We start from the raw sequence: 23,219 nt of genomic DNA, 5'->3' as shown, positions 1-23,219 counted from the left end.
GCCCAATGTGTGTGTGTTAGTGAGTGAGTGGGTGAGTAGTGGGTGAGTAGTAGGTGAGTAGGTGAGTGATTTCTATGGGAAACACCGTAATCCCAGCAATGACACCCTTAACCCCCACCCAGCCCTAACCTTAACCACAAGTAACCAAACAAAAAACAAGACGTTTTGGCATTTTTAGTCACTCGACTGCAGTCAGATTTTTATGAAATTAATTTTCCCCATGTGGTGACTGAAAATAATGACCCCCATGTCAAAAATAACAGGTTTTTATCAAATTGTGTGGACATTTGGTCTCTATATATGTAACCCCCCCCCATACACACACACACACACACACACAAGCCAACAGGCTGTTGGGGCTTCACTACTCCAGCTCCAGTAGATGATGAACCCAACTCTAAATGAACAAGAACTGAATGAACAGAACATGATCAAACTGCTGAGTGAAAGAGTGAAACATGAGACTCAAAGGGGGCGGGGGGTCCAACTCACCTCGGAGCTGCTGGGAGGGAAAAGGCTGAGCTGCCCCCCGGCGTTACTGTCAAAGATCTGCAGGAGGGACAGACGCCAGACAGACCAGCAGTTACAGACAAATAAACAAAGACCCTGTCATCCTTTCAGTGAGGAAACACTAACCTTGTAAGAGAGTCTCCAGTTTGCATTTAATTAAAAAGCAGATCAACCTCTTGCTTTGATACTATTCCTGTACAGAAAACTGGGAAATAAAGCCAACCTCTGAGGCCGTACTGGAAATAATAAGCGGTGTAGTGCTGCTGGAATTAGCGCTCCGGGCCCGACAGATGAAAAGGGTCTGGCCCGTGGGTGGCTCTCGCCAGCCCCTCCCAGGACTGTGACGCGTCCTGTCGCCGTAGAGATTTCCAGCCTGGGTGACTAAGCTGCTGACTGGTACGTCTGAAGCTGGGTCTGGAGTGCTTTTGTTGGAAGGCCAGAGCCTGTTACCAGCACGACACAGCACAGTCGAGTACAAGTGGGTATGTGGGGAAAGCGCCGAGCAGGGCTCGCCGCGGGGATGCTATCACCGCCTTCCCATAATGCCCCACTGTTAGACGAGCTCTCCTTTACCTGGCCAGGGCTGGCCCTCGTATTTGCCAGTCAATAAGCTCCAACCACCTTATACACCCCCCAAGGCAAGAAACAAAACTCAGACTCAGCTGACGGGTGTAAATGGCATATATGCAGCCCCTGTAATGTCATATGAAAGCCAGGTGCCCACTGGCAGGGACCAGGTTTGCTTTTTGTTACAGGCAACGTCATTGGTGCATTTTCACCCAGGTGGAAGCGTTAATGATGCTAGTGGCTCCATTGACAGGTCAGGATAGGTTGATTGGGGGGTGGGGGGGACAAACGACAGTACATTTTCTGTCTCTAATGGGATAAATAAAAAGTTATATATTCTCAAGGTCATGCAGGCACGTCCAGCATCCATCAGCATCTTTCTTAAAGGTTTTTTTTTAAAGGAACTGCCAATAGGAAGCAGGGTACCCTGGAAATGGGGGTTCTTTAATATTTAATGGATGACAGAGGTGCATACAAGCATACAAACCATCTGTCGCCGTGGGGCTGGTCACGGCTTGCTGCAAACCCTCCCCCCAGAGGCCGGAGGAGCCCCGTTCGGGAAATGAAGAGCTACACAGCTTTTCCCAGGGATGTTTGGTCCAGGCTCAGCAGATTTAATGCTGCTATAACCTAAGCATGGACCTGACCCTGTGCTCACTGTGCATCAGTATCAGCATACGTGTGTGAGCACAGCGCGTGCACGCTTTGCACACACACACACACACACACACACAGATAAATACACACACACGCAAAGACACACACAGACACACTTATGCACGCACACACACACACACACATACACACACACAGGCACGCACACAAACGCTTACAAACCTGCACGCATGCACGCGCACACAGACAGATAGACACAGACAAACTCAAAAGTTCCCTCTACAGTGGGACACAACACAACCTGAGAAGTTCTAATTTGGAGGAAGTGGACAGTTAGCAATCATTGGAAATCCAGGAATAAGACTTTTATGGGATTGCTACCTTGAGGCTCAAAAGAACAAGTCAGATGTTCCCCAGACCCCAACAGACCACCTATTCTCTGACCTCGGAACATGCATGGAACAGCTGATGATGGACAGGATTTAAAGTCTGAGTATAATTTCCAGTGGGGTGGGTGAAGAGGCAACAAACAGGTGTGTGTGCAGGATCTCCGCATGGGTGCAGAACATTCATCTGCAGAGACTTATGACAAGACAGTGACCTTCAAGGCTTTAAAGGTTCACGTCCCTTAATATTTTTCGGTGCCATTATAAAAGTTTCGGTGCTCCGGACACCCAGATGACAAAGTCACGAGCAGAAATGTCCAGGAAAACATCGCAAACAATCATGGCTGCTGACCTGCACACCCAGGGCGGGCGAGCCTGTTGTTACCTGCGACACGGATGGCCTCTTCTCCCGGCCTCGCTTGGTCAGGTTGTCCAGGCCCTTCAGCGAGGAGAACAGCCCCCGCTTGCTGCGCATCTTCTGGGAAGCCGAGAGTGAGCGCTTTCGCATGCTGGCCTCGTCCCGGGAGCAGATCTGGGGACGGAAAAACACCAGGAAAGTGAGAAGCCGTCCGAGGCGCCGGGCGGCAGACGGCACAGCAGGACCGGGGCTGGAGAGAGAACAGGAGAGAGAACAGGAGAGAGAACAGGAGAGAGAACAGGCCGTGCAACTCATGCAACTCTGACCGTGCGGACCTGGAGAAAACCGACCAGCTATGAAAACCACATGGTGGTGCTTTGCATTAATGATGCAGTGACCCAAAATTAATCTTAAAAGGGCTGTTTGGGAAGGTGGGGGAGATCTAAATCTTAAGATAATGACTAGAACAGAGAGTCTGTGTTTGAAAGCCATCCAAATTGTTCTCAGATGAGACCTTAACGGTCACAGTCCAGCTCCAGCCCAACCTCCAGGCTCGTCACTCACCAGGGCGTGAAAGGAAGACACAGAGAAGATGCCCAGGCGCCCCAGCGCCATCTTAGAGGGCCGACTGGCAGTGGCCAGCAGGCTCTTGGGGTTGGGAAGCTCGCCGCCCTGCAGGCTGGCCAGGTAGCAGCGCATGCGGAACAGGTCCATGTTGAACTTCTCCAGGTTCTGCTCCCACTGCTGGATCTAGGTGGTGGGGGTGGGAGGGGGGGGATTTGGGTTAGGAGGAATTCCACAGGGTTGTAATTGCTTTCAGATGTGGCAGGCAGGTCTGGAGGGGGGGAGGTAGACATCTAATCCCGGCCTGACATTTCAGTTATTCACCTCAATAAAAAATCAGACAAGGAGGCAAATGACTGATTCCAGAGCCACAACCCCCCACCCCCCCCAATCCACAAAATGCGTGAACCTATATCAGGTCATGCCAAGGACCTGATCACACTCAATGTTTTCCAATCCGATCCTCAGGGACCCAGACGGTCCATGTTTTTGCTCCCGGCAGCTGTGGTTCTGCGGGTCCCCCAGGACCGGATTACGAAACACTGGACGTATCACAAACATTTTGTTATCTAGTGTGGATGTGACCCTGGTGTGTTTTGGCTGTGATTTCATAACTAAAAACGCAGCAAAAAAAGGTAACGGCCGGAATAGCTTCATGTGACCAGGCATCACTACCAAAAACCTCAGAGACTGGAATATGTGTTTGGTTATACCACCCAGGGTCACTGCCATGGTACACCTGACATCGTTATGAACCATATTCTTTGCAATTTTTTCCTCTCAGCACAAGCAAAATTATATGTGGCCATTATATCCTCAGTGTAGCCCTAACAACAGCATCAAGCAATGAATCATTAGTAATGAGACTAAGCTCACATGCCCAAAACTCTGTTCTTATTCTCCTAACGAAATGAAGATGTTTCTCTTATCTAACATGTTTTGTTCTGTGAAAGCGTTACCATTAGCCATTAATGTTCTAGCCAAGGAATAATGCATTTTTTATTGCATGCGTCATTCCCACCCTGGTCTGGTAATGAAGAAACCAAAAAAAAAACCACACACAACATGACTATCTGACAAAGACGGACACTGCTCAACATAAATGCGGCAATGCCCCGCCCTTCTTACACGCAGACATACATGGAGCCTGTGCAGGTCGCGCAGTAAAGGCTGCGGTGTGTTGCATGGAGGAAAATCACCCAGATAGCAGAACATGCGCGGTCGCACACAGTCTCACGCAGGGCGCAATGCCTGAGTCACCGCGGTGGCTGCCGTCGCATATTGCGACCATCTGGACAAATCGAGTCAACAGATTAAACGGCACACTATTCGGTCGCATTCTTGCCTCTCGTTAAACACGGGTGGGGGGGGGGGGGGGGGGGGATATTCCACCAGGCCTCCTTTTCCCTCCACCGTGCCCCCAAAAGGGCAGCTGCCCAAGCGTTTGAACTGTGACAAGATTCTTTGGAGACGAAGACTTCAAAAGGCCTCCTGGTATTGATTTTGGGAGCAGGGGGGCACATCAAAGTAGTCAGGGCTCCAGAGAGACTAGAGGCCATATCCTAGACTGGCACACCCCCCCCCCCCCACCACCCCACCCAGCTACACCCTCTGACCTTTAACCTTAGGTGCAGAGCTTCCTTCCATGCAAGGCACCACCCCAATTGAAAACCATAGCCATGCCTCCTGCTGAGAACGGTGACTCGGCGTTTCTTGTCACCAATTGCTTCCTGTAGCAGGGAAAGCAAGCAGATGGATGGGGCGGGAGCAGCCGCGCATGGTGGCGATGCATTCCAGCTGTGCCACAGGTCTGCTCTTTGAGGTCTGTCCCTTGATGGCCCCCAGGAAAAACAGTGGCCAGGTAGCCTGAGAAAAGGCCTTTGGGACAGACTGACCCCCTTCCTTAATTACCTCCCAATAAATCTCTCTCATTTGCTCATTTACGGCTGGCAGCAGAGAGGACGGCAGTTCACAGTTTGACACAGAGTGTTTCCACAGTGTCGTCTGGTTCATTCAGCACAGAGCCTTTAAAGAGGGTATAACACAGGGCAAGAGCCTTTAAAGAGGGTATAACACAGGGCAAGAGCCTTTAAAGAGGGTTTAACACAGGGCAAGAGCCTTTAAAGAGGGTATAACACAGGGCAAGAGCCTTTAAAGAGGGTTTAACACAGGGCAAGAGCCTTTAAAGAGGGTATAACACAGGGCAAGAGCCTTTAAAGAGGGTATAACACAGGGCAAGAGCCTTTAAAGAGGGTTTAACACAGGGCAAGAGCCTTTAAAGAGGGTTTAACACAGGGCAAGAGCCTTTAAAGAGGGTTTAACACAGGGCAAGAGCCTTTAAAGAGGGTATAACACAGGGCAAGAGCCTTTAAAGAGGGTATAACACAGGAAAAGACCCCATTACCACAGAGCATCTGCAATTCAGAGGAACGAGATGTTTAGAGCTTTCCAAGCCTTCAGGGTGTGTGTGTGTGTGTGTGTGTGTGTGTGTGCGCGTGTGTCTGCATGCCTTTATTCCCCCAAGCTTTCAATAAAATGCAAACAACTACAGCGGTGCTAAAATTAGGCTGATTATCTTCCTTTCCCCCACAAATTGTGGCGGGGTGTCATTTTGTTTGTACAGCATTAAAGCTAATTTTCTTTTAAGACTTCCTGTTACTAATGGATGGTAAAGAAAAATATTTCATGAACCACAGAGCATCCAGCACCAGCAGAGAGTGAGATATTTAAAAGGTGGGGCTGATTAAACCCAGTTAGCATGGAGATGTTTCACATATGTTGTTTGGGACACAACCTTCACTTGCACCTATAACTGTCTGCTTTCCATCAGAAAACCAGGTCTTGGGAATGAAACAAACATGGTTTTTGCTCCAGATCCAAGACTTCGCCACAGCATGCACACGCTGCACCAAACCGGGCTCATTAGACGGGGAAAAAAGAGCACTTGGAGCAAATATCGTCCTTTGTGGCTAAGAAGTCAGGGGAAGGCCAAAGGTTCACAAAATAATCATTAAAGTTATGAGGGTGGGGTGCCAAACATTGGCCACTCGTTGCTGAGCCGGGCCGTTGCCGTGGACACAGAAGCCTGACGCGGCCTTACCTGGCTCTCGATGGCTTTGCGGTTCCTGGGGTCGCTGACGATGGACAGCTGCAGCTCAGCCATCTTCTTCATCTTGCCGTCCATGTCGATCTTCTGCAGGAGGCCACGGGTCTGGCTCCGCAGGAGGCGCACTGTGTCCTCCTTGCCGTGGCGCCTGGCGAACAGGGAGGCACAGGCCGAGTGCACCGCTGTCACCCAGTTCTCCAGATCCGTCTGGCTGCTCGCCTGCAAGGGGGGGGATGATGAGTCACTGCCCTGAAGTACCTTCAAACGCTAGGAAAACATGGGGCGTTTCTCCATATGTGTGCTCAACCATACTTGTCTTCTCATGTACCCATTTTACGTCATCTTCCATTGCCGAAGACCGGTTCCAATACTAAGAACAGAAGTATAGAGGACGTTCTTGCCCCAACTTGAACTTCTAGGATACATTGGTTGCATCTTCACCAAATGAGACCAATCTTATGATTCATTGTGTCCTAAGTTCATTCTTGGAAGGCAAGATAGCAAGACAAGTATGTTCTTGGTATGGAGAAACACCCATGGAGAGGACAGAACATGGTGCTTTCAAGGTTTATTTATGTGTCTGGGGTGTTTCCCTAATGGAGGGAACTGGGCCTGCACCAGGGGTCCTGCTGAGTCACTGCGCTGGGGAACAGGGCGTCCTGCTCAAGTGCCAGTTTCTAAGATGGCATTTTCCAGATGGTCTTGGCGGAGTCTGCTTTCCTGCATGACCTTATGGGGGCTCCCCTGGACAACACACTGGCGCTCTTGTGTGCCTCACAGAGTCGAGCTTGTAGCCCAGGACAGAGGATGCCGAACACCAAGACGATACTGTTTCCAAAAGTTAGTAGCCAACCAACAGACGAATGTCTGCAGGAATGGCCCCGAAACCACGCTGGCTGCGCCTTTTCATTCCTCAATGGGATGTTTTCCATTCTGTTTCATGCGCTGTTGCTACTCTGTCCACGTCATACAAAGTAACGTCCAAAATAATGATCAAAGGACAGATAATACAGATGGCAGTTGTGACTTTGGAGAAAAGGTTCACGCAAAGCCATCTTTGGTGGGTAAAGGGCATCCAGACCAGTAAAACTGGTGAGGAAATGCAAGGCAGGAATGTGTCATGAGATCTCACAGGGCCGACGAGGCAAGATACTGTTAAAGAACCAAGCTGTGCTAACAGGAAGGAGAGAAACAAACACAATTTTCCAAAAAACACCTCTTCTAGTTCTCATTTCTGCAATAGATTTCTACCGTCAGCCCACATGATGGTAAACCGGTAATCAGGCCAACAAAACGATGCATTCCAGCACAGGAAATCCATCTGGGTTCTGGTAAGGGGGGTGGGGGGGGTCTCCTGATTGGGTGCTGGTACAATGAGGTTGAGAATGATGTCCAAAGGCCAACCCACACGCCTCAAAACTTTCTGCTCACGTGCAGGAGGGCTCTTACCTGGAAGAGGTAGACGTCGCCGTAGGAATTGCTCAGGCAGAAGACGTTCTCCTTTTTGGGGTGCTCGGGGACGGACTGCACAACGCTGTCCTCAGCAAAGAGGGCATAGCGGGGGGACAGGTCCTGCTCGGCGGTGCTCTTGCTGTACGTCTCGTAGAACAGCAGCGTGCAGCCTAAGGAACAAGGACCAAGTTGGGGCTCTGGGAAGTTGCGGAGGAAGGGCCGCGATCGAGGCCGACGAGCACTGGCGAATTCGCCAGGTCACTGGTCATCTTTGTGAGAGCAAGATTTTAAAAATAGTGTCACATGGTGCGGGAGGCGAGAGACCTGCGACGGAAAGGTAATCCCGACTCCCACTTAGCAAAATGTCATTAGCTGAGTTAGCGGCTCTCGCTCAACAGAGCTACTGTACTCCGGGTCACATTGCCTTGGGTGGTGGGAGCGGACGGCGTGCCAGCGAGTCCAGCTTCCCCTGCGGACCGCACGGGTCAGCGGGCACCCCTGCTGCCTCGGCACAGGGACAAGCACTGCCTTTGTACCCCCGCCCACTGAGAGGAGGAGCATTTAGCTTACGAAGCATCATATCTGGGACTTCAACCAACTGAAACCTGAACTATGTAAAAAACGACACTGCCCACAGAAGAACCTGCAGCACGGTAATCAGCATGAAGATGGAGTGGGGGGGGGAGCTCTGTGCCTATGATCGGAAGGTTGCCGGTTCAAATCCCATGTTCGGCAGCACGATCGCACCACTGTTAAGCCCTTAATCCCCCCAAAAAAATACCTCAGGGACACCAGATAAACAGCTGACCCTACGCTCTGACCCCAAGACATCTGCACATGTGTATATATGTCAAAGGAGAGCAAGAAGAGCTACGCAAAAACAAGCATTGCGATGCACCAGATCCCATGATAACAAACAAGTACTGCATGACTTTCTCACACCAATGTTTTTAAAATATTACTTTTTTTTTGACGCCTTAAAGAAATTTACATGGATCGTCAGCTGGCAGTGGCAGGTGAAGAGCGCAGATTACAGCACGTAATTCCCCGTAAGCTCCTAATAGGCTAAAGGGGGAGAAGGTGGTGCCCCGGGTGCGAGAGCTGTAGGACGGCTCATCGTCGCCCCCTGCAGGCTCTCTGGGTAAGGTATTAGAGGAAGGTATGAAAGAGAATGCAGAGGATCCCAGCCTCACCTTTGAGTGTGACCCAGTACTGCCTCCACTTTCGCCGGGTCACCAGCTCCAGCTTCCTGTCCTTGTGCAGGGTCACCAGGGGCTTGAAGGAGAGCCAGCCTGCCCGGCGCACCACGCCCTGCTCCTTCTCCAGCAGCTGGTCCAGCTGTTCCAGGGAGCCCAGCGAATCGCTGCTGGTGTCCTCCGTCTCCGTGGAGGCGCCCTGCTCCACCCCACCCCCGCCGGTCTCCAGCTCACGCATGAAGTTCTCGTAGATGTTCTGCCGCAGGGTGCCGTTGCCGTGGAGGGCGCTGGCGGACTCGCTGCGGGCGGGAGGGGGCTGTGCCGCGCCCGGGTACCACAGCAGGCTGGAGCCCTGGGAGGGCGAGCTGGTGTCGGCCGTCAGGCCGTCCACGCCGCTGTCGAAGCACTCGACGGCCTCCTTGTTCCTGGGCTCCTACCAGGACAGACACAGGGAAGTCGAAGCAGATTCTTAATCATTAGCCTGTTTAAAAGTGTGATTCGTAACACACCGTCAGCACAGGTCTGCTTGCGCGTCACAGATACATTAGAATCTGAATACTTTTAGTATTAATCCCGGAGGAAACCTTAAGAATATAAGAAGCATCTGCTGTTTGGAGAGCAGGAACATAGCTATTACTATGGTTACAGCAGTCACTGCACTGTAGAAAATCAGAACCTGCAGTCATCATTCAAACTCCCCATCCCGAATTTCATTCCCACGCTCGGCTTTTCAGCCTGTTTTTGTTTGGAAATGATCTGAAACTCAGCATTACCTGCCCCTTTCAGCAGCTGGCCCTCATTAGCCCCCTGACTCATCTAGGGAAGGACCAGCTTCCCTCTCCAATGGGGGGGGGGGGGGGGGGGGGGTGTCATGATTTGTAGAGAGACCCCCCCCCGACACGGAGACGAAGGGATCTGGAGGCCCCCCTCCAGTTTAATGCCCCCCCAACCCCGGAGCCACGATATTCTGCAGCTTGTTTTAATAGAGCCAAAACGTTGCACCTAATTAAGCCAGTCAGACCTTAGCTGGCAGGCATCCGAGCTGGGGGGGCACGAGCAGAACTTTTAACGGTAATGGCTAGGAGCTCAATCTTTAGGTCACGAAACCCAACAAGGCATTTACCCTCCAAATGGTCTCTTGAAGCTGATTCCAAAACAGCAATTTTAATTCGTCTTGGTAGGTCTGACAAAGTCTCTGATACCACACTACAGAGCGAGGGAATCAGAGTCAATCAGCATCAGAACACTTTTATAATCCCAAAGGAAACAGTTTAAAGGATCGTGAATCAGAGTGGGCAGCATTTATAGAGTGTGCTGAGGACTGACTGTGACATCATAAGAGCGGGACAGCACACCTGTGGCCGGTTGCCCTCCATGCCTCATGATACAAACGGAGGACGAGAGTCACGCAGGCCCCCACCCCCCCGCCGCACCCAGGCTCTCGCCAGGATTACCGGACTAACCAGACCACTGTGGGCTTATGCACACAGAAAGGCTAATTGGGAAGGACAGACCCCACGTCCAGGAGGAGCTGCCCCCCCGTCCCCCATAGCTGGGAGGTAAACGAAGGCACCCGTCTGCCCCCACTTAGCCTGGTTTGGCCCAGGGATTGAGTTCAGGCCCTTCAAGGGTTTCCAGAACCAGTCAGATGCGCTCAGTGTTCAGGCCAAGACAAGCAGAGCCAACAGAGGAAAACAGGGAAGGGGGAAGTCCTCAGCTAAATCCCACCGCTGAGCTGGGAAATCACCACCGTATTCATCAGCGGCATCTAAATGTAGCCCAAGCTGCACTATACCTGAATTAGCACTTAGCATTTGGAAATCAAAAAACTTTTAACATCTAAAACATATTTCAAACATTCAATTAGCACTGAATTCCGCGTAAGAAAAAAAACACAAACCATGACTCTTAAATTATTTATAAAATGCAACATGTTAACGATAATTCGTGCAAATGAAGACAGTCCCCACTACATCTCCCTAAGCCCTGTTTCAGCAAGCTGGTTTCGAACCCTGGGTTATTTTTTTTATAATTTTATTATTATTGTTATTTTTTTTTTAAATTTAATTCAGTTGGAAAGCTTTTCCCGGTGCTGATCTGGGCCAAGGTTCACCAGAGCGCTCAATCGGCAAGAGGGACCATGCACACGGCAACAACAGCCGTCTGGCGGGTGTGGCGCGTTACACGCCGACTGTATCACACGGCATTTGCGGTAGCTGTTCCCATTGCACGAGTCTGTTTACTTACTCGGTTGGAACCACTTCAGACACAGAGGTCAGCGTTCGTCAACGCGGGCCTGTTTAGGACACGCCTGACAGGCATCTGAGACCTCAGTCTGAAGCCAACTTAGGTCACTGTTTCTTTTATCCACAGAATCTACTACTAACACTGCTATTTCAGTTATTCTTTTACTTTTTTACTTTAGCACAGATGCTACATCAACAGTGCTGATGTACAGCTTTCCACAAGCAAATTAGTATCATGATCATTTTAACATTCACATAAAAATGAAACATTTCAAATGAAAGGGGGCATCAGCCCTAACCCTCCGTCACTCTTATACTTTCAGCCTGACAGCTGCTAAGCACAACCTAAACTTCGCTGCTCATTTGCTGACTAACGCACGGCAAATGACCAGTGACGCACTACAGCGAGTCGATCCCAGCTTACCCACCCTGACAGAGGCGTCTTCTCGGAAGACCCACTTGCTTCCCATGTCACCATCCCCTACATCCTACAGCTTGTCTGCTTGCATCCGCTCACAATTGTGCCTTCCCATTACAGCTCCGAACGTCACTGTCCGGAGCTCCGCAGCGTCCTCGGGGACAGCTGGTGCCCCGTCCCTGGCACGGGACACCTGGTGGACGGGAGTGGGCATAGCACCTTGTTCTTGGACCGGGGAGTCAGGGGCCAGGAAGCCGCCAGGGTGATCAGCACCTCCTCTACGAGCTGGGAATTAACTGCACCCGTAAAGTGTCAGGATAAGCCAGAAACGGAAGAACTCCCCCGTGGAGGAAAAGCTGTCTGAGACTGGCCTTCCAGACGCCGAAGGGAGGGTGCGGAGGAGAGGCTGCGATGCAGCCGACGAGATAACGTACAAATTTGGGAACAGTTCTTACCACTGCAAGCCCTGACCAGCCGCACCCTACGCACCAGAAGCGGGAAGAAGAGCACCCCCTACGTCAACAGGGCTCACGCCTCACCTTACGTGCAAGACCTCACTATTGGCAATTAAACGTTGCCATTGATGTGTCTGAGTCATTTAGCCACATCCCCAATATTAGAAACTAGGAAGGAGATTGAAAAACATTTTCACCACAACACATTTAAAAATGGCATCTCTTAGAAAATATGCGTCACTAAACTAATAATGGACCAAAAAACAATGAAGTCACGGAAAATTCCACTGAGACAGTGTGATGGTGGCAGACAAGCCGAGTTTGTGCCCCTAAGCTTACCTGCACTTTTCTCTTCTTCCTGCTCAGGCTTCCTGTCCAGTCACTGAAGTTCCGCATGCGACTCTTGAGGGAATCCTTCTTGGCGCTGCCCTCGGGACTGGGACTGGGACGGGCCTTGCGGCACGGCAGCGTGTAGGAGCTGTACTGCTTGGCTCCTAGGTACCCCTCCTTGACTGGCACATCTAGGACATCCGTGAAGGAAGCGCGATGCCCAGTACCTGGGAGAACCAGGAAGGGCACGGGAGAGTGTTCGGCCGCTGGCAGAGTACCACCCATGCTGGGGTCCCGGTACAGTTCTGAGAAGGACACCGGAGGTGTGCTACTGCTACGGCCAACACCCGAGGAACATACAGTGTCCATTTCACCAAGTTCTACCCCATTTCCCCAGGGTGCATCGTACCAGGAGCCCTCAGAACTTAGGGAGCTGCTTTTGCTGGCCCTAGAGGCAGGGTCCGCCTGGTCACCGGACAACAGGGCCTCTGGAAACTCTTCCACGCCGGTCACTCGTGAACAGTGGCTAGGTGTGGACTCCACGGTCGGGCAGAATTTGAGAAGCTGCACCGGACCAGTGGAATCATCCAGCGTCAGCTTGCTGTTGTTGGTGAACTCCACACGCAGGCTCCCATCCTTCTTGATGAGCACCTTGGGACTACTATTCTCACCAGAGCCCGTGGAGGAGATGCTTGCCGGTGACGGTCTACACCCATTCACAGTGTGCCCATTGCGTGCTCTGCTGGCCGCCTTGAAGCCGTTCCCCTCTGGTTGGGCGCCATTAACACAGCAATAGCCGTTCTCAGAGGGCATGAGTAGGCCGCAACCTGATCTCTCAGGCGAACAGGCCTGCTGCTTGCTGGCTCCGCCTACCTTGCCACCTTTGGCGACATAGTCGTAGTGGCGGGAGACGTACGGCTGCCCGCCCTTATGCTGGGACAGCCAGCCACGACCAGCGGCACGGGACTTGTACCCTGAACCCCCGATCCCACCTCTCCACCACGTCTGGGGAGACAGGGCCTCCTCCTTGGACGAGCAGAACTTCAGAGAAGACGGTTTGCGTTTCCCGGTGAGGATTAAACTGCCGCCCTTAGGTCCCTGGATGCTGTACTGGCTCTCAGAATTGCCCATCCTTATCTAGCAAGAAAAAAAAGAAAAGAGAAAAATAAACATCTATTTTTTTGTTTTGAATATTAATTTATATGCCAGATAAAATTTGTCTTGGGTCAACATTAATATTGATGAACTCAACTCTCTTGTGAGTGCTACATTATACAATATGGAAAACTGGCGCCAGCTGTTTACAGTAGCATGTCAAGCATTACAGAGTTCCGTATCTGAAATAAATGTACGCAGCCATGTATTTTCCTGCCATCTCCCCTCTCTCAGTGGACCCCTGAAAAGGAGACCCGGCTGTGCTATGAGTGACATGTGACTGAGTGCAGCTTTTAAAGGAAATACCCACTAGGCTGCTTTCATTCCTCAGCACATCGGATCAGAGGCAGCCATCTTGACCGGCCACCTTTACACATCCACGGCTACAACCTACGACCAAGGCGAGGAATGGGAGGCTACGGTATACCCTTGGTCTTCAGAGTACTGCCCCAGAGTTCAATGCCGGCTCTGGCGGTTCTCCACACCGAGGCCCCAGTGGACAAACCCACCTCCTGGACTTCTTCAGCTGCGTTCACCAGTGCTGGAGTCTGTCCTCAGCAGGAACTCTGTCCATCTACATGGTCCTGCTCCTCTTCTCTCAGACGCCACTCCAGCTCATCTTGGGTCATCTGGAATGGAGTGGGCAGGACAATAGGAATGTTAACACAGGCCCCTGCCCGGCCCCTTGCTCTAGATCTCCGTGGCTCAGCCCAAGAAAGAATTTCCACCCCTCCTTCCCCAGTGTACAGCTCCTGTCATCGCTCTTCGAAAAAGTCGCACCGGGTGACGAGTGAATGAAGAATGAGCAAGTTAAATGTTAGTATTGATTTAAGGCTGCAGCTGAAAGCTGGGTGAGAACCAGCTCAGCTGAGAGAAATGATGTCGTACCACCGAGGCAGAAGCAAAATCTAATAAGCAGAAGACACGGCTGTGTCAACATTATTAAACAAAGGCTGAATGGCCACTCATATAAGGCTCCTCACGCTCTTAATTACAGATATGCTTACATCCTCTGGAGCCTGCTTTATCTCTTAAATTTTGCGAATCACTGTCCCGATTAGGAGATTAGCAGTGGTTCGGCAAAGAGAAGTTGACCACCCCTGAGACACCAGCCTGCTAATCTGGTTCATTCCATGACATGTCAAGGTAAAGCCAAATGATATTTTTCACTTTAGTGAGTTGATGTGTCTGTTTGTGTGTCATCAGATAGCGCCGAACCTCCACCGACAACTCTCCAAGTGCTCTGCCCAGCTGCTCTGTCCACCACGACCAAAACCTCCATTCTCTGAAATCTAAACATTGCTTGAAATTTTTCCTGCTTGGCTGGAGCTCGGGGACGTCCTGCCTGCTTGGTCAGGAACGTTTTTGGGAGCTGGCTTCATCTCTCCCACTGTTTATTTTTAAACCCAAGAATTCCATGCAATTTACATTTTTGCACTCTGCCGCTCGAGCGCCAGATGAAGCTGCAGAGAAGGCAAGGTCTTCTTGAGGTAGCCCGGAACCTCACTCGAGACGTTAGCAGCTCTTGCGCCAACGCACGTAGACCGTCCCGGGCAGGGGTCATCCTGTCCACACACATTCACCAACCACCATCATCCGCAGATGACAGATGCAGCAAAAAAAGACCCTAAGATGAACAACCCCTCAGTAAACCTTAACATTCTGGCAAGAGGACCAAACTTGACAAACTATCCTACATCCTGAACGGACTGGTTGGTCAAATTTGACTTAAAACAAAAGGCACAGATGGGGACACCAAGCAAATATCAATACTAGTCTGCAGAAATCAAAGCGGCTTGTTTTACTCTGCTAGAAATAACACATAATTTGTCTTTGGCTAATTATCAGTTTGGAGAATTAAGAATGAACACAAGAAAGCGTGTTAAATTGAAGTTTACACAGGATATGTGCGTCTCAAGCGACACCTGAACACACACACTTTGTGTCCTCAGGTTCTCCTCGCTGGATCAACACAACCATTAGCAACCCCCACCAGGACAGAGGCCAAGTGGGGGGCTTTACAAATGACCTCCCTAAAAACGAGAAAGGCCAAAGACGAAGAACACACCCCAGGAGGCCTGCATTAGGGGTCAGAGAGAGTGCTGACCTATCAACCTGGAGCGACGGCCTATCCGCAGAGCCCCAGAGTCCTCTGCAAGGGCAGGCCCAGACTCCGGCATAAACCCCTCCCCCCTGCACACACCCGCGTCTCCTGGCTTACTGATTAGCATTGAGGCGGAAGATAAGCACTGAATGATCAAAGTCGTTTGCACGGGAATTAGTCTAAGTGGGGCAGGCTGGCAAAGTCTTTGTCTTACATGACAGAGTCATGGTAAATGGATCGGCAGTGTTTAGGCGGACAGAAAACGGGTGGGGGGGTATCCAGGACTCATCAACGCACAAGCTCACTATGACAGTGCTGCAAGAGAAGCTTAGCGAGTCATTACGGCAAAAGGTCTGCCTTGCAACGCCGAGAGGGAGTGAAGGTCAGTTCTGGGTAAATCCTCAACTTCAACCTGCACTTTCACCAGTAAGCCGGTCATCTCCAGCCTCAGCAGCACCATCTCCCCAGATCTTTAGTCTGCCGCTGTTCTCCAGGATAAACACAGCGAGGCTCCTACAGCGAGGTGTTCCCTGTTTATCCGACTTAAGTTTCTCATCCTTATGCTCCCAGAGCTTGGAGCTGAAAACACAGCTTTTAGAGGGCGAACGAAACAATGACATCACCCTAGCCTTGCTATTTTAGACAATGGGAAGGGAGGCGGTGTTCAAACACATGACCACGACAGACAGGCGCTGTTGTCAAGAGACACCGAGGGGTGTTTGTTCCCTTAAGTGCTGTCACACACTGGGGATTTAGATGCCACACAACCGGAAATCTAATGGAAGAGAGCTAAAAGCAAAATATTGTTTACAAGCACTCTAGTGTATTTTGCCATATTTCACAATCCAAATACCGTCCTGTGATCTAGGGGAAATAAAGTGTAGATTATTTTTACATAAATTATGTGTTGGGATGGTATAAAGCACACCCCCACACATGTGATGTCATCTTAAAGCTTTGACATAACAGAGTGGCATGCATATTATGAAGGACATAAGCAAAAACAATATATTCTACAGAGGATAAAAATGAAATATAGCAGTTGTGTATACAAGAGTCTCCAAAATGTCATACTGAACGCTAATAAAGAGCCGGAGAGATCGAAGTAAAACCTGAAAGCCTACGACACGAGCTGAGGGAGAGGCACCAAAACACAGAAGTTCTTTCACAGCTGAAGGGAATGTTACACCGGGCCGGGAAAACTGGAGAAGCCATGAAAAGAGTGACGTTGGAAGCAGGAGTCAGACACCTGTGCTCAGAGATAAAACGGCCTTCTGAAGGGGTTTATCTCTCCGTAATTCAGTTACTGAACAAAAGCAGGGGGGGGGGGGGGGGGGAAGAAAGTAAGGAAAAACAACACTTATCTCGACTGAGGGCTTTAATCTACCTTTTCTTTGAAAAAGAACATGAAGAATCTAGTGCTCTCTGATCTTAAAGTAGATTCAGAGAACTGGAATCAGCCTGGAATCAATCTGGAAAGAGACACACGTCTCACACACACACACACACACACACACACACACACACACAAAACACCTTCCCCGGCCATAGCTACCAATCCCCTGCTGGGACCATTGCAGAGACAGGCCGCATTTGGCTGAGAGATGAGCACAAAAATGGGGAGGTCTGTTTTAGGAGGCGCCATTCTCCAGCTGGTCGGAGAGGTCGGCACACGCTTACTCCAGCCGATCCTCTCTTCCGCACCCCCATGGGATACTGGGAGTGACTGGGCCACACAAGCTACCAGGACATCCCAGCTCCACTGGAGAATGCACTGACTGGGACTCTTGTTTGACCCCACATGCTTACCACGTGAGCTCTCTCAATCTGGCTGGCTGGAGTGTCCTGTTGGAGGGGGAGGGGGAGAAGAGGTGGGATTTACAAGCCTGATGGCTACTCCTGCAATTCAGCTTAACAGTGCAATTAAGGTAAGCGAGGTGGCCGACATTGTTCACACACGCATTCCAGGAAATTAACGTTTCTCAGATACACACCAGAAGCAAGCCAGCCATTGGAGAGCCCCCTCCAGTGGATATACAAACACACACACACACACACACACACAAATGTCTGAGATTTCTAAGGAATTACATTCCATCCAGTCCTTCCCAAAACACAGTCAAACGCAGATGGACCACAGCACGAAAGAAAAGGCTCAAAGGCAACACTGAAAGCTCCCCTCCTTTTCTCAGGGCCCCCGTCATGTTGACCCCCTCCCAAAGCAGTTTCTGGCGGTAGCTTGGAGTCTGGTTTCTAAAAAGAAAATCAACATTCGTTAAAAAATACCCAGCTTCCCTCAGCTATTGCATTGTGCTGCCTGCCATGCAGAACAGCCCCTTCTCCTCAAACAAAACAAAATGTTCTTTTAGAGGAAACCAAAGGCATTATGGGATCTTTGTGAGCATCTGACCAATGAGACGTCACGTCTTCCCAAAGCTGAGCCAGCCGGTGCAGTGCCAGTCCCTTGAAGGCCAGACACCAGACTAAAGCAGCAGCTGACAGCCAAGAGACATATCAGCATGTTAAACCATTAAAGCAGGGTCTTCTGAGAGGGATTCAACACTCAACACCAACCTGGGAGCCCAGGAAGGAACAGATTACTGCATTTTAGCACAGTTGACTCAGGAAACGGTCAGCCATGTTGAATACCCTACCCTACGGAGTATATACCAAAGGCTGGAGGGTTAACAGGTCTAAAAGATCAGGTTACAGTTTAAATAAGGGCCATCACAACCACATCTGCTAACGGACAGCCTCATTCACTGCAATTTAAAAACAAACAAAAAAAACATTAATTCAATGCAAGCCAAAAAGAATCAGCCAGTTCCTTGCTGATTGCCAAACAATTCTTTGTTCTAAAAATGTTCTGTAAATATTTATTGGTCTATAAACGTGTAAGATGTTGGATTACGTCAGAACAGAAGTGAAATCAGTGCCGGGAAGCTAACAGCGCGAGTCACTAAGCGGGTCACCATCAGCCATCCTGGAAAAGGCTGGTGCAGAGCTTTGTGCTTTAAGCAAAGACCGCACACACAGAAGCGGCGTTTATGGCCCCGGCAGCCATGCATATTCATACAGAGCAGGTGTCTCCTTGTTCCACGGGGCACAAAGGCTACTGGTCCTCATTACATCTTCAATCGGGCCCCATGTCACGGCGTGAAAGGCCACACCGGCAACAGAATCAAATTAGCTGATCGTTGTCCCCACACTGCCAACCCCCGTGAAACAATGGGTCCAAGTGCATCACTTAAAAGCAGTTCATCTTGTCAATCCACGTCAACGGAGCCATTTACGAGTAATTCATCATAATTCCAGGCCGGCGGGGCACCTGCAAGATAAGCCCTCCGCAGATGTGTCTTATTCGTTAAAAGGCTAACTAGCTCCCCCCCATATAGGCTGGGGTAGGGGGGGCAGCTGAAGTCAGCACTAATGAGTCCGTTGAAGAGTCGCTCAGGAAGTGGTTTTCGAAAGGTGGCCCCGCCCAGACCTCCGGGCTGTTCTACACGGCGGCACTAACCCATAAACACTAAAATCAGCTACAGAGGGGCTTTAAGAGCGACTGGCCCAAACCAGAAAGACGAGTGAACCATCTGTCAGAAATGCCCCCCCCCATCTCCTCGTCCACGAACGCAGTCCCTCCAGTCAGCCGTGAGACCGCTCCACTACAGAAGACAAGCAGAGCTTGTAATTCAGGCCCAATTGTCCCCAGACTCACCCCCCCCCCCCCACCCCCAACTGATTCCTGCATGTCCACAGGCACCGGGGCCCAGGAAAAGGGTGGGAGGGGTGAAACGAGAACCTCCAAACCGGCAGCTGATAACATAACAGCGGCACCCCCCCCCAGCGAGCACTTGGCTCCATCAGCCCTTTGTAGCTACAAGCTCGTTCTAATTTGGCGTCACTGATTATTCAGGGTTCTGATCCAGGGTTACGGGAGCGGGCCGAGCTGGGCCGAGGGCCCATTTCAGCGAGACAAAAGGGAGGCGCGGAGGCAGGGGGAGAGTGCTGGAATGCGGCCACAGCAGGAAGCGGCCGGGGGGGAAGCGGGGGTCAGATGTCAAGCCTTTTGTTCCCATCCAGCATCTCCTCAGCACTGGGCGTAAGCGCTCAGTGTCTGGATGAAGGGAATATTAGTGAAAAACGCAAACATTCAGCACGTGACGGCTGAGAAACTGCCTTTCAACCCCGCATGGCAGTCAGGTAGCGACACCCAAAAATCACAGATTCCCAAATAAAAGAATCTTCCTTTAAAGAGCGGATAGCAGCGCTAAGAGTGACAGGAACAAGCCCCGAATGCGTGTCCACCAGACGCCACCGGGCAACCAGTAAATACGGTAATGCCTACCTTCACCTGGCGCAGACCTCCTTCTTATCAAATCCCCTTTCGCAACGAATCCTCGTAATTCGAGTCTGCGTGGGCCGTGAGTGTCTGGAATGCGTCTGGCTGGACATGGGGGGGCCGAGCCACAACCCCTGCTGCTTACGCCCTCCCACCGGTGAGGGGTGGAGAGGGATGCGTATTGATTATCCTTGGTGGGGTCACCCGGCTCCTGCAGGGGGCGGCTAGAGGACAGGAGCCCCCAACCCCCCCCCCCCCCTCAGTGGGTGGAGGCGGCTGGTGGTAGATGTACACGGGGGGAACCAGCAGGAGCCAGAAGATAGCACAATGACCCAGCGCTAAGCATCACATAGAAGCTTCTAGAGTATGTGTGTGTACCGCAGTATCCACACCCTCAAAAGCACACCTCAGCCAGACCCCGGACCACGTTTGCTTTCATTTGCCCACTGACACCCGCATGCAGCCGTAAGACGGCCGTTTCGATTGCCGTTTCAGAGCGAGCAGCCCTGAACAACAGGGTCACCTGACATTCTAACGTCCGAGGATCTGAGTGCAGTCATCGCAGGGGATCTGAACTGTGAACAAGGACGACGAGCGACTTTCGGGCCGACCGCATGACAAAAGCCACGCCAGTCGGAGGTGCAAACGAGGTCAATTTACGCCTGCAGGAGCCAACGGGGGACGGTGGGGGGGAACCTTTTCGCTTCTGTGTGCCTCTGATCGGATCAATTTGTGCCTCTGCGGTGGCAAAGCGAGAGTCCTTGTGAAATCAGGGACTGAGGGGAGACCAGAGCCTTAATGATAACGGCGCTGGGGAGGGTGGGGGGCATGGAGCAGCACATTGTCGGGGGTGGGGCGGTGGGGGGAGCGATGCTTGGGCTGTGGGCTGGTCTGTTTTCCTGCCTTTGATGGAGACACAGATCCTGGGCCTAACTGACCCCGACTGGCCACCAAAACAGACAAACCACTAACCTTCCGGCTCTCGGCCGCCACCCTCACCACCGCCGGTCTGGGCAGCTCCAGTTCTCCCTCAAGGAGCCACAGGGCCTGCTGGCTTCCATTGCAGCTCACCTCCTAATTACTGCAGCGTTTAATTGGATAGGAAAAACTCATTTCACCTGCAATTCCAGGTGTAAATTAGGTGTTAATCAGAAGGACTCCAGAAGCAGAATCACTGCACGGCCCTCGAGGAGCAGAGCTCAAACCCCCACCTAACATCCCAATGCTCTAATAAGTAAAGCTGATAGCAGTACAGCTGCTACCTTCGCCTGTATCTAAGAAAGCCATGATCTTGGCAGCTGGGAAAATGCCGACCACAGCTCTGGGTTCCAGCTTGTGACACGCGAGTGACGATCATAGAACGGGTCAAGCAGAGTCCCTGGAGCTCAAGGGCCCAACGGTGACCTCACTCGGCACCCTACCAGTGACCTCACTCGGCACCCTACCAGTGACCTCACTCGGCACCTTACCAGTGACATCACTCGGCACCCTACCAGTGACCTCACTCGGCACCCTACCAGTGACCTCACTCGGCACCCTACCAGTGACCTCACTCGGCACCCTACCAGTGACCTCACTCGGCACCCTACCAGTGACCTCACTCGGCACCCTACCAGTGACCTCACTCGGCACCCTACCAGTGATCTGCCGAACACAGGTGGGGCCCGAACCTGCAGAGCTACATACCATCCACATACCCTCCCAGGTTCAATGCAATCAGGTTTAACTACGTCACACCAGGAAACCCTCAAGTCCTCCATGTTTCTGAGAGCTGGTCACGTGACGCAGGACACGGTCATGTGGCACAGCAATGCAGCTGCCCCACCCTCTGTGTGTGCACACGTGTGTGTGTGTGTGTGTGCAGCTGCAGCGTTCAGGGTCCAGCTGCCTCAGCACTGCCCTCCTGCTCCCCCACACCATCCATCACTGCCAGGGACATTCATTAAAAACCAAAATTCCCAAAGACCAATCCCCTCCGCCCCCCCCCCCCCCCCCCACTGACAAAGCAGACAGGCAACAATTGTTTACTCTCCCTGGATCAGCCCCCAGACTGTGTATGGGGAGGGGGATGGGTCCCAAACCGCTGGTTTAACAGGTATTTATCTTTTATATCTTTCTTTCGCCTGGCCCAGTGCCTCACAGAACTCGGTGCCAGCTGTAGATTCGCGATGTAAATGCCTGGGAGCGCGGAGGCTGCACAGTGCCAAAGCCCGACTCGACAGGAACCTTCATAAGAGAACAGAACTGAAAACCCAGATCTGGAGATATTACAGTCAAAGAGCGGCGATTCAGGCAGCTACAGTGTAACCTGCCAAATACATTTAACATATTCAAACAGATTCTATCAAAAATAAATGCATGCATCAGTTTTGGCAGTGAGAAATATGTAGGAGGATGAACGAATGAAAGAGTAGTTATTAAATTAAACGAATTTGGCCAACACATTAGGCTACAGCCAGACAAGTCAGAGGCAACTGGTTGCCATGTAAATTGATCAGTATATTTGATGTCCTGAGATCGTGTATCAGTGATTTTTCAAAAGAGAGCAAGTCTTACATTTCATACCTTATCCATTCCTGCAGGTATGTAGCACTCTTGGGGGGGGGAGGGGGGGTGGAACAACTGACCATCTGATCGACAATCCCAAGCTCCACATGGTCCCTTTAACCTCAGGTACAAACTGCTGTCCCTATCACGACTCCCCAACTAAGGGCCGTCGATTTGAAGGTGGACACCTCTGTCCCAGCTTTTGGAGAGTCTCTCAAACGGCTTTATTCAAAATTAGGCAGCAGAACATGTCAAGCAGCAGATGCACATCAAAATAAGCAGGAATTACCTACTGGACAAGTACCTGTGCAAATTTGCTCAGGCATGACTGCCTGAAGCTCTGATCTCTTCATTTGCATCCGGATTATAATGTCGTTGGAAGATTTAAGGAACAAGTAGGTCTATAGGCCGTTTATCTTAATGCAGACTGAATGAGGGCGTGAAGCAGTTTTGGGAAAACGAAAGACGAGCCAAAACAAACAAAAACGATCAAATGCAGGGTCAGCAAATGCCACCTGGCCGTTAAAGTCTTTATGGTAGCATCTCCAGAACATCAATGCAGCTTGTGGCTCCCAGTCTGCAGAAACCTGCACCACAAATGGTCAGATACTGGAAGCGAACACTCAACAGGGCGAGATGGGTGGGGCTTCCCAACCCAACCCCGCTCCCCCCCCCGAGGCTGAAAGCACGAAAGCCTGTGAATGATCTGCTCCTGGGGGTACGGCAGAGGGGGGCCTTGCTTCCTGCTCCATGGGCTACGAGGAAAAAATTTCTAACCTGCTCGTCGTGGCCGGGAAGGGGGATCAAGGACATCTGACGTGTGCTGGTACGGAGCCAGGAGCCAGGATTGTGCTGAGTAGGTCTATCTCAA

At 51.2% G+C, this 23,219-nt stretch overlaps 1 protein-coding gene across 3 annotated transcripts in view; it reads right to left on the bottom strand.

Annotated features, from left to right (window-relative positions):
* The window catches only part of tiam2a (TIAM Rac1 associated GEF 2a), a 68,205-nt gene that overhangs the window by 20,499 nt on the left and 24,487 nt on the right, over positions 1–23,219 (bottom strand). For 2 of the 3 annotated variants that reach the window (XM_072698755.1, XM_072698754.1), the window contains exons 3-10: positions 13,868–13,987; positions 12,213–13,340; positions 8,752–9,187; positions 7,556–7,728; positions 6,101–6,325; positions 3,001–3,186; positions 2,464–2,610; positions 493–549 (exon numbers count right to left, since the gene is read on the bottom strand). In XM_072698755.1, coding sequence (XP_072554856.1) covers positions 493–549; positions 2,464–2,610; positions 3,001–3,186; positions 6,101–6,325; positions 7,556–7,728; positions 8,752–9,187; positions 12,213–13,334 — 2,346 coding nt within the window. In that variant the 5' untranslated portion in view covers positions 13,335–13,340; positions 13,868–13,987. Of the gene's footprint in view, positions 1–492; positions 550–2,463; positions 2,611–3,000; positions 3,187–6,100; positions 6,326–7,555; positions 7,729–8,751; positions 9,188–11,428; positions 11,562–12,212; positions 13,341–13,867; positions 13,988–23,219 lie in introns of those variants that run through there. The other variant, XM_072698756.1, reaches the window with a different exon arrangement.

The sequence above is a fragment of the Paramormyrops kingsleyae genome, chromosome 14 (assembly GCF_048594095.1).
Source record: "Paramormyrops kingsleyae isolate MSU_618 chromosome 14, PKINGS_0.4, whole genome shotgun sequence".
Taxonomy (NCBI): Eukaryota; Metazoa; Chordata; class Actinopteri; order Osteoglossiformes; family Mormyridae; genus Paramormyrops; species Paramormyrops kingsleyae.
Note: the sequence above shows the minus strand (reverse complement) of the source record. Positions and strands in the feature narration are given on the sequence as shown.